The sequence below is a fragment of the Cryptotermes secundus genome, unplaced genomic scaffold (assembly GCF_002891405.2).
Source record: "Cryptotermes secundus unplaced genomic scaffold, Csec_1.0 scaffold602, whole genome shotgun sequence".
Taxonomy (NCBI): domain Eukaryota; kingdom Metazoa; phylum Arthropoda; class Insecta; order Blattodea; family Kalotermitidae; genus Cryptotermes; species Cryptotermes secundus.
The window spans coordinates 594,474-607,372 of NW_019739219.1; the positions used below are offsets into that span (position 1 = coordinate 594,474).

The 12,899-nt window shown below is 38.2% G+C and overlaps 1 protein-coding gene across 1 annotated transcript in view; it reads right to left on the reverse strand.

Annotated features, from left to right (window-relative positions):
• Window positions 1–219: 219 nt before the first annotated feature.
• LOC111871733 (ATP-dependent Clp protease ATP-binding subunit clpX-like, mitochondrial) overlaps window positions 220–12,899 on the reverse strand; it is a 26,215-nt gene continuing 13,535 nt past the window's right edge. Inside the window, exons 9-14 of the mRNA XM_023865028.2 lie at window positions 10,095–10,250; window positions 9,173–9,343; window positions 8,867–8,995; window positions 7,422–7,514; window positions 5,080–5,252; window positions 220–3,454 (exon numbers count right to left, since the gene is read on the reverse strand). Coding sequence (XP_023720796.1) covers window positions 3,430–3,454; window positions 5,080–5,252; window positions 7,422–7,514; window positions 8,867–8,995; window positions 9,173–9,343; window positions 10,095–10,250 — 747 coding nt within the window. The 3' untranslated portion in view covers window positions 220–3,429. The remainder of the gene's footprint in view (window positions 3,455–5,079; window positions 5,253–7,421; window positions 7,515–8,866; window positions 8,996–9,172; window positions 9,344–10,094; window positions 10,251–12,899) is intronic.

Below are 12,899 nucleotides of genomic sequence, written 5' to 3' on the forward strand. Positions count from 1 at the left end.
GACTCTGCTCCATGTAGTTCTCCATCCTCAGGCTGCTTAAAGAGACGTAAATCCTCCAGCACTAATCAGTCAAAAACTTTTAATGTATTTGAAGAAGACTCTTCTAACTTAAACTTTGTAACTTGTTACTCAATTTACATACAGAATATGTCACATACCCACAGCAACAGCAACTGAGTAATACAGGGATTTGGAGTGGAATACAAAATGTATGCCATCTCAGTACAATATATACATATATATATTATAAATTATATACAGTATATTACACATGGACTTAAAATATCAATCCACTTTTATTATTAAATAATAGTTTAAATTACATTACAAATAAAAAGAATTAATCTCCTTTATATATATATTTTATTTGTATTATTACTTCCATACCAAATGTAAAGTTTGTCAAATATCAGCTAACGAGATCAGACACATACCACTATAACACAATAAAGTGTATTTTTATACCAATTCACAAACGTGGCTTTCAACATATGAGCCTGAAAAACATTATGTCCCATGCTCTAGCAATAGTATTACAACGTAAAGTTAATTTCTGACAAACGCTGGTAAGCATATCTCATCAGACCCAACAATAAAAGGAAAACTATAATCTGCAGTATAACATACAATGAGTGCCAACCTACTGTTACGAAATATCCATGTCCATTTTACAGTGAAATCACCACTTAAATTTTCTTCAGGGGAGCAGTGGCTTTGAACAGAGATGAAAATCTTAAAGGTAATTTAACAATGACATTATTGACATGGGATCAAAAAAACTGTATATTAAAGGAGGGAAAAACTTAAAATGAGGACTATTAGATGGAGGTTCCACCATATTCAAATAATTATATGTGTTTCTTCTCCTCAGACAGGCAAAATAACGAAAAAAATAATTATGGGCATTTCTTCCTCTCAGACATGCAAAATAAGGTAACAATCTTATACCATAAAAGCTGTGGAATTCAGACAGGGAATTTCTCATTATCATCAAAACAGATAGAAAGTAAAAGAGAAGTGGACATTCTGACAGTGAAGATAAACATTTTGCATAACCGACACTGGTAAATTTTCTTTTCGTGACCACAGTGAGGAAATTGTGAAACTGAAGTGGCTTTATAGACCATACGCAGTTAACATTTTACACGTGCACTTAATTTATTAGGGGGGAAAACATTAATCTCATGACATATAAACTTTGTAATTACCATAATGAAAAAATTATATTTGGCTACCATATTAGAACCAGCCACTATCTATAGCTGAGAACCTATGGTTTACATTAAAAAAATAACATGATAAACAGATGCTGTTATACACAAACCAAACTTATCGATCTAAACAAATCGCTGCATTTGCATTACCTCTCACACCATCAGAGACAAAACTTACTTCGTTAAGTTACTTGGATTGTAAAGGCTTCTTCACAATTACTGGCAAAATGTGGGTCAGTTGGAACACGAGGTTTATTGCTGACCTCCATCTTACATAAAGCTATGTATAACACCTATACACCTTCAAGGAATGGTGCAACTAGAAATATTGGTACTTACATATCATATAAAGAATTCAGAAGGAAATGGCTCTGGCTATGCTTCGGGAGGATAAGCTTCTGGTGGAGCCACACAGGTCAAAGAGTAGGGGCCAGATAAAGTGCAGTCCTGGTCCTACAGGTTTGGGGCTGGGCATGGAGCTAACATTACCCCAGAAAAATCTATTGCTACTAGACCTCAAGAGCCCATGGAAGAGGGCAAGACCCACACAGGGTTGTAGTGCCAATGAAGGAGGAGAGGCTGTGACCTAATTAAGGTAGTGTCCCAGCATCTGCCTGGAGGAACTCAAAAAAATCTTCAGTCAGGATAGATGGCATCCTAGACAACAGTCGAACCAAGTACCTCCTAGAGAATCACCTCTATATCAATCTGTGTGGTAATTTGCCCATAAACCACTACTAACTTTGTCATCAGTGCTCAAAATTATGGTAATGCTCACATCGTGTTCTCCATCATTACAGGATGTAGTTAATTTTTTAACAAAAGGCAAAAACAGGCCAACATTCCAGTAGTATCACCTTGCTTCCGCTTCACTTTTGACTAATAAAGCAATTTTTATCAAACAAACAAAATAATTTTTAAGTCTCTCACATCAAAAGTATAAAAATCAGAATCATTGCAACGGGGTGAGATATCCATACAAATACCCTGACAAGTTTTTAACACACCATATTTGCATTCATACCATGTATACCATGTTATATCTATTAATAAGAAAATATCACAACCACAGTGTTCTTTCCAATGTTTAGAATGGACTATTTCTCTTATTGCAATAATACTGTAACATATGGTTACAGTGCTCATCACAATTTAAATGCAGGGTCAGTGTGCAAATCTGTTTCACTATACTAACAGAGAAGGGCGAAGAAAGGACAAGTACTGTTTTCTGGGTTGTAACGCTGTGTAGTTCCCAAAAAACCCTGTGTCAGATGGAGAGCAGTGATAATTTCCTCCAAACTGTCAGACCTTTTCTGAATTACACAGCATTACAACTCAGAAGACTGTACTCTTCATGATCACTGATGTAGGAACTTCAAATCCGCCCCCAAAAACACTGTTTACGATTTTCTGGAGCATACTGGACTAATTACACACACTGAATTCCACAGGGGAGAAAGCTGTTATTTTTAGTAAGCAGGATTCTTAGGGTCCAACAGGAGGACAGCAAATTTAATCCTCTGCATGGGACAACGTACTTGCATTAAAATCGCCACAGTGGAAGATATCGGTTTGTTGTTTATCAATTAGTATAGCATTTCTGTCAATAGATGGCATCAAGCGTGACATACCAATAATCAGGGGAAAGAATGGCCTTTCACAAGAAGTATATTCTGTGTAACAGGACTTACTACTAAGCAGTCTTGGCATTTCTAACAGTAAACTTCTATGGCAGGGTACAGTAGTCAAATGGTTAATAATTTATGAATTGCTTTTATAACAAGAAGTGCAATCATGCAGACAGAAGAACCTGTATTTAGTAAATGGTTAAAAATAAATGAAGATTTAGCAAATAAGAAAATAATAAATAGAAATATATCTGAATTAAAAATACTGGAAAATATTTACTCAAAACTGGATGCAAGAACAGAAAAATGAATCAAAATTGGAGACAAGACCCAGAGGAAGTAGGCATATATGTAAAGAATCCATATACCACAAAAACCTGATTGTATGTGCATTCAGATCTATACAGTGTAATGAAAATTCCATATATTTAAACTAAAAGGTAACTGCATTAACTGTGGTACCAATAAAGGAGGGGGAGGGGGGCAAGGAACACCAGACATTATATAGATGTCACTCTTGGAAGGAACAGCCCATAAGACCACATAACTCTATTCTTTATGCTGGACTCCAACAACGAACGCTTTGTTTAAAAATAGGATGTTACAAACTTCCTGAAACAAAATTCACAATGTACATTGCTACAGTTTCTGAAATATGGTCTGATGAGTAAAATGTTACCTTGCTGCGTAAATTAGCAACCCACTAAACTAAAAGCTTGTACAATACAATTGATTGAGCAAACACATACTGACAAGGCCCTTGCTAACATGCAGAATTTCTGATGTCACCATAATGGGAATTATTACAAAAAAAAAAAAAAAAGATCTGTTAGATTACCCCCTTCCCAAATTGTATTCCTCAAGCAAAATGATTTTCCATACTGAGAGTGAATTTACTTTTATGCAGCATGAGCCAAAATATTTTATTTTGTAGAAAGGCCCATCTACTCAACAAAACAGCAACTAATTAACACTTTGCCACATCTAACATAATTAATTAAATGGCTATGTACTGAATATATTAAAATATACATGAAAAGTATTTACAGCAACAAATCTGAGAGGTCCAGAATACAGGGAATTTAAATGATGTGGCAAAGAATTAAACAATGGTATTTCAAGGCCTATAACAGTGTCAGTTCCAATCAGATTTCAATAAGAACTTACGATTCTGCAATATACCAGTATCGTTCATAGGTAAACTGAATCTTTCCTACTTCAATAGATCTGAATATAAAGGTAAAAGAGGCAAATCTATCCCTGTAAGAGGCCATGGAGGTCCACGGGGTTGTGAGATGTCGAGGCTCCCACAATTTCTCTAGACAATCAGCTCACAAATGGAGGTGAGGTTGCCAACCTTATTTACCGGCTGCCCTTCAACCCAAGGAAGATTCCTGGTACTCATTTCTGTTAGATGCTGAATTGACTCCAGGGCCATAGTGCAGCTGGAAGGATTAGGTCAAATGAAAAATTCAATGACCTTATAGGGAATTGAACCTGTGACCTTCTGGCTTGTAGCATAGTGCCTCAATTGATGTTAATATATCAGATTTTCATTAATAATGTGTGGAGTTGAGTCTCAGCTCCAAGTTGGATCCGCGTGTAGTTCTTCGGTGCACACACCAAAGTCAAAGCTCAGACTTTGGGAATGTAAAGAATAAATGTCTCACACTGTGGTTGAAAGGTCATAGTAAATGGTATGTCCCCTCAGCTAGCGGTTATTCCACCATCAGTAGACACAAAATCTACCTCATGCACTTATTTCAGAAATGATTAATTCATTCTGCCATACAATCAGAGGCCAGGAAGATTGTTAAGTCTACAACTACTGCTGTTTGTGACAAACTTTCCTGTCTTTGTTTAGACTTCATTTAAAATTAATTCAGAATACTGAATTACTCTTTCATGAAACAATTTCCTCTTTTCAGTCAAATTGGCAATGGCCAAATTAAGGTTATGTTTGTTTTGACAACATACAAAGGAACTGTCAGTTCACGCAGTCTAGTGAACCACAAATGAACCAGTATATTCCTACTGTAATTGAATATTACACAATCTCAAATAAATTACATAATTTTAAAATAGGAGGCAATGATTTATTTCCCCCTCAATTGTCTCCTTGTGCATTTAAAAATTCTGCCAGGTAATGCTGACAAAATTGAACAGCAATTTTAACTTGAAGCTGTCCCCTGAAACAAAACTATCAATTTTTTATAAAATTATTTAATGAGACCTACTTAGCTTTAGCACGTGCTTGCACCTCAATTGTCTGTTCTTCTTCGTCTTGTGACACTGGCTTTCCTCGTATATATACAGGTGCACTCGCTCCACTAACAACATCTTCTGTGATGTGGACACTCATCACATCAGAACCAGGGATTTCAAACATTGGCTCAAGTAACAGTGTTTCCTGGAAACAATAAACATTCATACAATTTAATGCTAATAAAATCAAACAGTGGTAGAGCAAATATGGCTTATAGCAAGGACTTCATTACAGTGACAAACAACCCTGGAACTATCAATGTCTTAACATTACACATATAGAAAACCGCTGCATAAAATGAGTGCTTTCTTTCTCGCACCCTCATCATTATGAGTAATTCATAACTAGCTGTCGCTGTTATCCCTTAACTTTTTGCACCAACTGTACTTGAAGCTTTGCTTCCGAAGTTATTTATGGGTAGTATTCTGTAGCGGTCCTTTTATCCCACTGTCTCTCTGCCATTTCTGACTAGGAGAAAGTTTGCATTCCAGCATCTGATAGTCACTTACTCCTATTAAGTTTCAACCACTGAAAAATGTGCATCAAATGTCATCCTCTGAATTTCCTCATAAGTCCAATAGCTTGTTTCGTAGTGTACTGTGTCGCTTAGTTTGTTTACAGAGGGACTGTGTAGTACCTTCCCCTTTTTATTACACAAATTTTCTCTTCTCCTGACTTTGAACAAAGACACTACAGAATACAATTATGCATGCCTATTATTTCATAAATATATATTTCCATCACAATGCAACACAAAATTGTTACAGTCACTTCAATCTTTTTGGCTATATATATATATATATATATATATGGATTCAGGTAATTCCTTTTATATAGTGAATTTTATATGTACTTACTTGACTATTTTCAATTATGGGGCAAAAACCTAGACATAGGATAAGAGATATGAAAGCAGATTAAAGAGACAGAAACGAAGTTTCTACAGAGCTTCGATAAATTTGAGTGGTTCATCCTGGTCCGTCACACCAGCAATAATATAAAAGATTATCAACTCCGACCAATCACACTGTAATAGTAGTTTCCAGATGTACTGATTGTCCTTCTGAAGATGGTCTCTCAGACTGAAACATGTCAAGGCTGATAGATTAAAATGAGAAAAAACATTTATCGGTCACACTGGACGGAGCTGATAATCTTTTATACTATTTCTACAGATCATTAAGACATGAAGAAGAATATGAAGAATAAAAAATTCATGGCAAGATGTGAAAGTTGGAAACAATTCTTGATAAGTTGGTAATATTAAGGAAACAATGGAATGGGGATGTGTTAAGCATGGATACCAACAGGACTCCATTGACAGCATAAAAGGTAAAGGTAACAATTAAAAGTGAAGGATAATATTAAAAAAATAAGAGTGAAAGAGTGTGTATAGATACAAGAGAAGTGCTTGTGGGAAGAGAAACAGAAGAACAAGATGAGACATTAAGTTGTAAATGTCAATGAACGACAAAAAGGATCAGGCAGTGTAGGATTTGACGTTCTCACAGCAATGGTTATGGAGATAGAAGAAGAGAAAACTCTTCAGGATACAACAATATTTCCCAGGCTTATACTCCAATAATTCTAGTCGTTAGTTAGTTATTAGAGAGGGTGGGTTTCCCCATGCACTTAGACCTGTATTGGTCCATTGTGCTTCCTTCTATGATTTCTACCAGTCTCTATATCCTACCGGTACTGATGCTTACCATCAGTCCCGCCCAGCCAGAGAGACCGGCTCTACTGGCTGAGAAGTATCTATAATGCTTCCCCCATCTACCGGAGGTATTAGACTGCTGCTGGGCGGCAAACGTCCGCAATTTTGCTCAGTGACCTCTTTTGGAGGCATGAGGTTCTTTTACGTGCCGTAAAGCTACGACACGGGACCCACGGCTTAAAGTCCCTCCCGGAGGACTTGTTCCCTGAATTTTTCCGCCCTTAAAAATTCGACGACCTCCGCCAGGTATTTGAACCCGCGTACTACGAGTCATGAGGTGGAAATGTTACCTCTAGACTACGGAGGCCGCTAATAATTATAGTAGCAAAGTATGGTTCTTGTGGGAAGCATATATGATAAAGAGTTTGATTAAATAATTTCCGCCCTGAAATGTGTTAACTCAATAAACCTTCAATGCTGAAATGGAAAGCTACTCTTATAAGATCTGACACCTCTTTTCTCTGTCTGCCCAGCAGACAGCCCATTTTATCTTCAAGGACAGACAGCAAATAGGTTAATATCAGCAGAAAGAATTCAACTGAAATAGAGAGAAAAGCAGACACTGAATGAAGCAGTAACTGTCCTGAATAACTTACCATAATGGCTCGCAAACCACGTGCACCAGTCTTCCTTTCCATAGCAAGTCGCGCAATGGCCAATAATGATTCTGGTGAAAATGTTAGATCAACCTGATAATGAGATCACACAATATCAGTTTGTCAGTTGTCAACTGAAAAAAATTCTGAAAACTCTTCTGTAATACATCATTACAGAAAGGTTAACAGGCACAGCCAGAACATACATAATAGGTTCCATTTTATGTTTAAAACTATTTGTTACCAATCTGTTCATTAAATAAAAACAAGTTTTTCTGTATGGAAAATATGCTTTATTTTTAAAACATATATTGATGAACAGACACGTCTGATGTTTTATCCACATCATACACTTACAATGAGAAGTTGGGTCACGCCATAGCTCAAGCGGTTAGTCGCTGGCTTCCCACTGTGGCGGTCCGGGTTCGATCCCGGGTCTGGTCAAGTGACGCTGGGGCAGGTTTTCTCCGAGTACTTCGGTTTCCCTTACCAATCTTCATTCCACCAATTGCTCCACAATCACCCTCACCTATCATCTGGGGCTGGTACAATAGGCCAGAAGTGGCCGCAGTACAAGGGACTTAGTCCCACCCCACTAGCAATAAAAAAAATACAATGAGAAGTTTCTCACTGCATAAACTCGGAGGACAGAGAAAACACGAAGTGTTATCTTCTAGGGTGTAACCATCATTAAGGATAGACTGCAGTGTCTTATGGGCTTAACTTCCTATGGCACCACCTACTGTAAGACTAATCTGCTATTTCTGTTCTTTCAAACTGGGCTCTGACATTGTTGTTATTTCCTGTATAATATAGATAACATCAGAGAAACAATGGCTGACAGTGCTAGTACAAATCAACTTGTCACCTGCATTTGCCTCCCTCTCCTCCTCTTATTGCCCATGTTGAGAACATGACCCCTGAATTTACTGTTTTTCAATTGAATCATTTATGAAAATTTTTAAAACCGAAATTAATGGCCACGGAGATTTGTTGCGCTGACCACGTGACACCCTTTATCCGCAAAAGTTGGCACTAAACTTCTCCAACAAGCTGTGGTCACTCAGTCAGTATGGTTCGCTTGCGGACTGAAATCATGGAGTTTGTTTTCTTTTCTTTGTTTGGTTTTAATTAAAAGGAGTCTGCTATTGAAAGGGATAAGCAGTACACTTCAGTGCACTGTGAAAAAAACACCAGTGTTATAAATTGTGATTACAGCGAAAAAACTGGTCTAGCAGAGAAAATGCTTATCCCCAAAATTCTAGCCTTGAAATGAAAACAATTATTCTCACATGCTTAAACCATCTTACTAGACATTATGACGCTGTTGCCAGAAGAGCAGTAGTAGCTACTTAATGTAACATAAACAGATGTGCCAACAAGACTTCATTAGTTTCCCAGTTATCCATCTATTTTCTTCCAGAGTAATAACTTAAGATATTTACCTTATCCATACCAAACAGCATCTGATATTGTGGTACCATTGCGTTACGAGGTTCAGTAAGTATCCGAACTAACAGTTCTGTGTTTAAGGAATGGAATGGAACTAGAACTGGAAATCTGCCCACAAATTCCTGCAATAATCCACAGAGTACAATTAAAATTCTGTGTCATAGAGCATCTTCTAATAGGACACTTTTGCATACTGGGGCAAGATAAAACTTAAACAGGGACAGCTGCACTCTACTAGCATCTAGTGTTAAATGACTGACAAAGGGTCAAGGGCTGCCTCTCAATGAAAGATAACTTACCGGAATCATGCCAAATTCTATCAGATCCCGAGCTTCTACTTGTTTTAGATACGCATCCTTCTCCGCATTATCCTCTTCAGCTGACGTGGCAGCACTCTGGTGAGCCTGATCTGCTAGTGATGCAGCACGCCGACCAGGGGATTCACTAGCAGGTACACCGAAACCAAGGTACTGCAATCAAATTATATTAAAAACTTAATTCAAAATAAATGAGCTGCTAGCTTGTGAATAAACTACAATATGTGGTAAGTGGCAAGGTGCCATACATGGGCATTTTAAATTTATAACTTAAAACTATGTAAATAATATATAACTTTATTTTTCCGTCATAACACAACAACTAAGGAGTATCAAGGTCAATACCCAGCTATGCCTCACTACAAGTTTCGGCCGAAACATTTAGTGAGGCATAGCTGAGTATTGACCTTCATACTCCTTAGTTGTTGTGATGGAAAAATAAAGTTATATATTGTAACACAACAGGACGCATGAAATGAAGATTACACTATGTAAACTTCAAAGAGAATGGACTATTAAACTGTACAAATAATGACATCACTTCAAAGACAGGAGGTCATCTGTATTAGTCATGTTAGATGCATAAATTCTATCTGATAATTCTTATGTATCTCAATAGTCTACTAACATCGATCACAGTCTTCACTTGAACACTGGGATCATTGGTTTGAATCCAAATCAAGACATGGATGTCTGCATTTATTCTGTGTTTGTGTTAGGTAGCGGCCTTGTGATGGGCTGATACCCCATCCAATGGGTCCTACCGACTGTCTAAGATTAAGAGACTAAAGTGAAACGAGTGTTTCATGGATGTCCTATGCTCCACGTGGGAGCAACAGGAATTGAAGAAGAAGAAGACAAAGATTTTCTGAACTGCGAGCATATTAAATAATTAAATGCTTACTTTCTCATTTTTTCTCCGGCTAATAAGCCTGTCCAGGCCGTTGTATGCTCCTGAAGCCACAAATAATATATTTGTCGTGTCCACTTGAACAGTTTCTCCGCGTAGTTTACGAGGTGAGTTTCTCTCTGGCACATTTACAATAGTTCCCTCCAACATCTGCAAACACAACCTCATATCAGTATTCATAATGATTTAAACATGTGTCTAAGTTAGCGCCTACTGTGAGCAGTCTCTCTAAAATTACAAAACATAGTTCAGCAGTTACCAGAATGAAGAGTTTCTATCACAAATCCTGCACAATTCACACATATGTGTTAACCAATAGTTAGGTGCCATTTTTCTTGGCAGCCAGGCTCACCCCTTGTGAAGGTAAGATAAAATTTTGCCTCATAAATGGGCCTATCAGCATGAACAAAATAACTAACTCCATGGAGCTGAGCCCTTTATGAGAAGCTACAAGTTGCTAAGCCACTCAAGAATTTCCCAACATTTTATGAAAGCTGAGGGTTCATTACCGCATTCACAAGAGCCCTCCACTGGTCCCTATCCTGAACCAAATCAATCAAGTCCATACAATCCCATCTTATCTCTATAAGATCTATTTTAATAATATCCTCCCTCCTATAACTAGGTTTTTCCAGTGGTCTCTTTCCTTCTGGCTTTCCCATCAAATCCTGTAAGCATACCTCTTAGCACGGGCATACACAAACTTTTTACTCTGCAGCCCATGAAGTGCCAGATCAGAGATGAAGCCCAAAATTCAAAGTCTGAAGATGTGATAACATGCTGCCTGGTCAGGGCTTTCACACATTTCAAGTGGCAGTGACAGACGACTACGGATATTTCAGTACATACATGGTACATTAGTCATTAAGAGGTAAACCACAGTCAAAAGTTCAAAGTTTATTCAAAATACTGTATAACAACACAGGATTTTCAGAACCAAATGAAAAGTGATCTTATCAAGAAGTGAAGTAGAATGGATGATGATGAAAGTGGCTGTTGTCCATTTTTAGAAACTATCTGGCATTCACCTGAAATGGCTGAAAAAGATAATTATAGTATTGTGACATGTCTAACCGTTGCTGGGCAACAGGAGGTGGAACAAGTTACCACTAAGACAGACCCTTGATAAATGGTCAGTTGCCAAGGTTACGCAACATTAAGGAAAGTGGTGTTTGTCCATGCCGAGCTGAACTGAAGCGCACTGGTTGCTACGCAGCATTGCCCAGCAACGCCTTTGTAAACACGATGTCATGCAACAGTGAAAGCTATCACATAACCGTTTTCTGTGTTGTCAGTGCNGTCCGTGCAGCGACTGATGCTAGGCAATCGGTAAACATGATGTCATGCAACAGTGAAAGCTATCACATAACTGTTTTCTGTGTTGTCAGTGCAGAAGCTACATAACAGGAGTATTCGTCAGTGACAGGGAGTAGAACCCCGTGTGGAAGCGAGGTCAAATACCCCCACCGTGACCCTGCGGGTTGTAGGAGGCGACGAAAAGGGAAGTCTCAATTCTGAATCAGTAAAATATGGTTGCAAGTCCCAAGGGACTCGGACCTGAGTAAGACTGCACTGGCAAGGGCCAGCAGCATATACAAAAGACAGACCCATCTTCTCATCAGAGAAGGCACCCCACAGAAACAAGACCGTAACTGTCAAACGATAATAATTAATATCTGGTCATGAGCCTCAAATGTGGCTCAACACCAAGACTTACTGACTGACTGACTGACCGTCAGTCGCAATGTGACTTTGACTTTGACTTTGAGAGGGAGTAACCAGTCAGTTGCAGTCTAGCATTTGCTGGAGTGAGTTGAAGTCCATTATTATCGAGTTGTATCGAGTGAATGGCAGTGACTCCAGCAGGAGAAGTAATTGTAATGGCAGCAGTGGTGTAATTGTGAGAGTGAGTGTGCAATAAATTCACTAGATCCAGAATGGCGTGAAGTTATTTGTCACGTTACATAACAAACATGTGACAGTATTATCTCTAAAATATGATCTTGTAAACAAAAGTACAAATGGTAAGGCCTGACAGTATTTATAACAATTAACACATACATTGCCATGCCACCATACTGGGGTTTTCATACATGCTGAGTCAGTCATATTTCCACAAAATTTGAATCTGAACTTATATTCAAAATGGAGCTGGAAAAGAAGGAAAAAACAATCTATACTTATGACACGGTTTTGATGCCTTCAGCCTATGCCAAGCTACACTTAAAGGCTTCTCTATATTTGAGCGATATCTGTAGGAGAAGGTGACATTTACATGCACAGGGATAACAGTCCCTCATTTGACAGGACTGGTATTGGCTTCCAATAAACTTCAATCTGTAATGCGATATGAATGGCAGTGAATATATTAAGAGGTCATTCTTCGGATACAGAATTAGAAAGGATTTCTGGGTTCACAATTCAAATGTCCTTGAACTACTGCAGACATACAAGGTGTGGCAATAAAGAACCCGGATTACTTTTATGACTCATTTCCGGCCATGTCATTGACGAAGAGGAGGGTAGGGCATTGACCCTTGGACTTCCCTCTACCGTCACACAAAGTTTCATTCACGTGCATCGGTTAGTCTGGCCGCGACCATTGTTAGAAGCGGATCGTGTTTCTGAGCTCCGTCGGAATAATGCTGAGTGCTAATGCAGAACAACGTGCTAACATCAAATTCCTCACAAAACTTGGAAAATCTGCCACTGAAACTTACAATTTGTTGACAGAAGTATATGGTGATCAGTGTCTATCTCGCACGCAAGTTTTCGAGTGGTTTAAGAAGTTTATGGAGG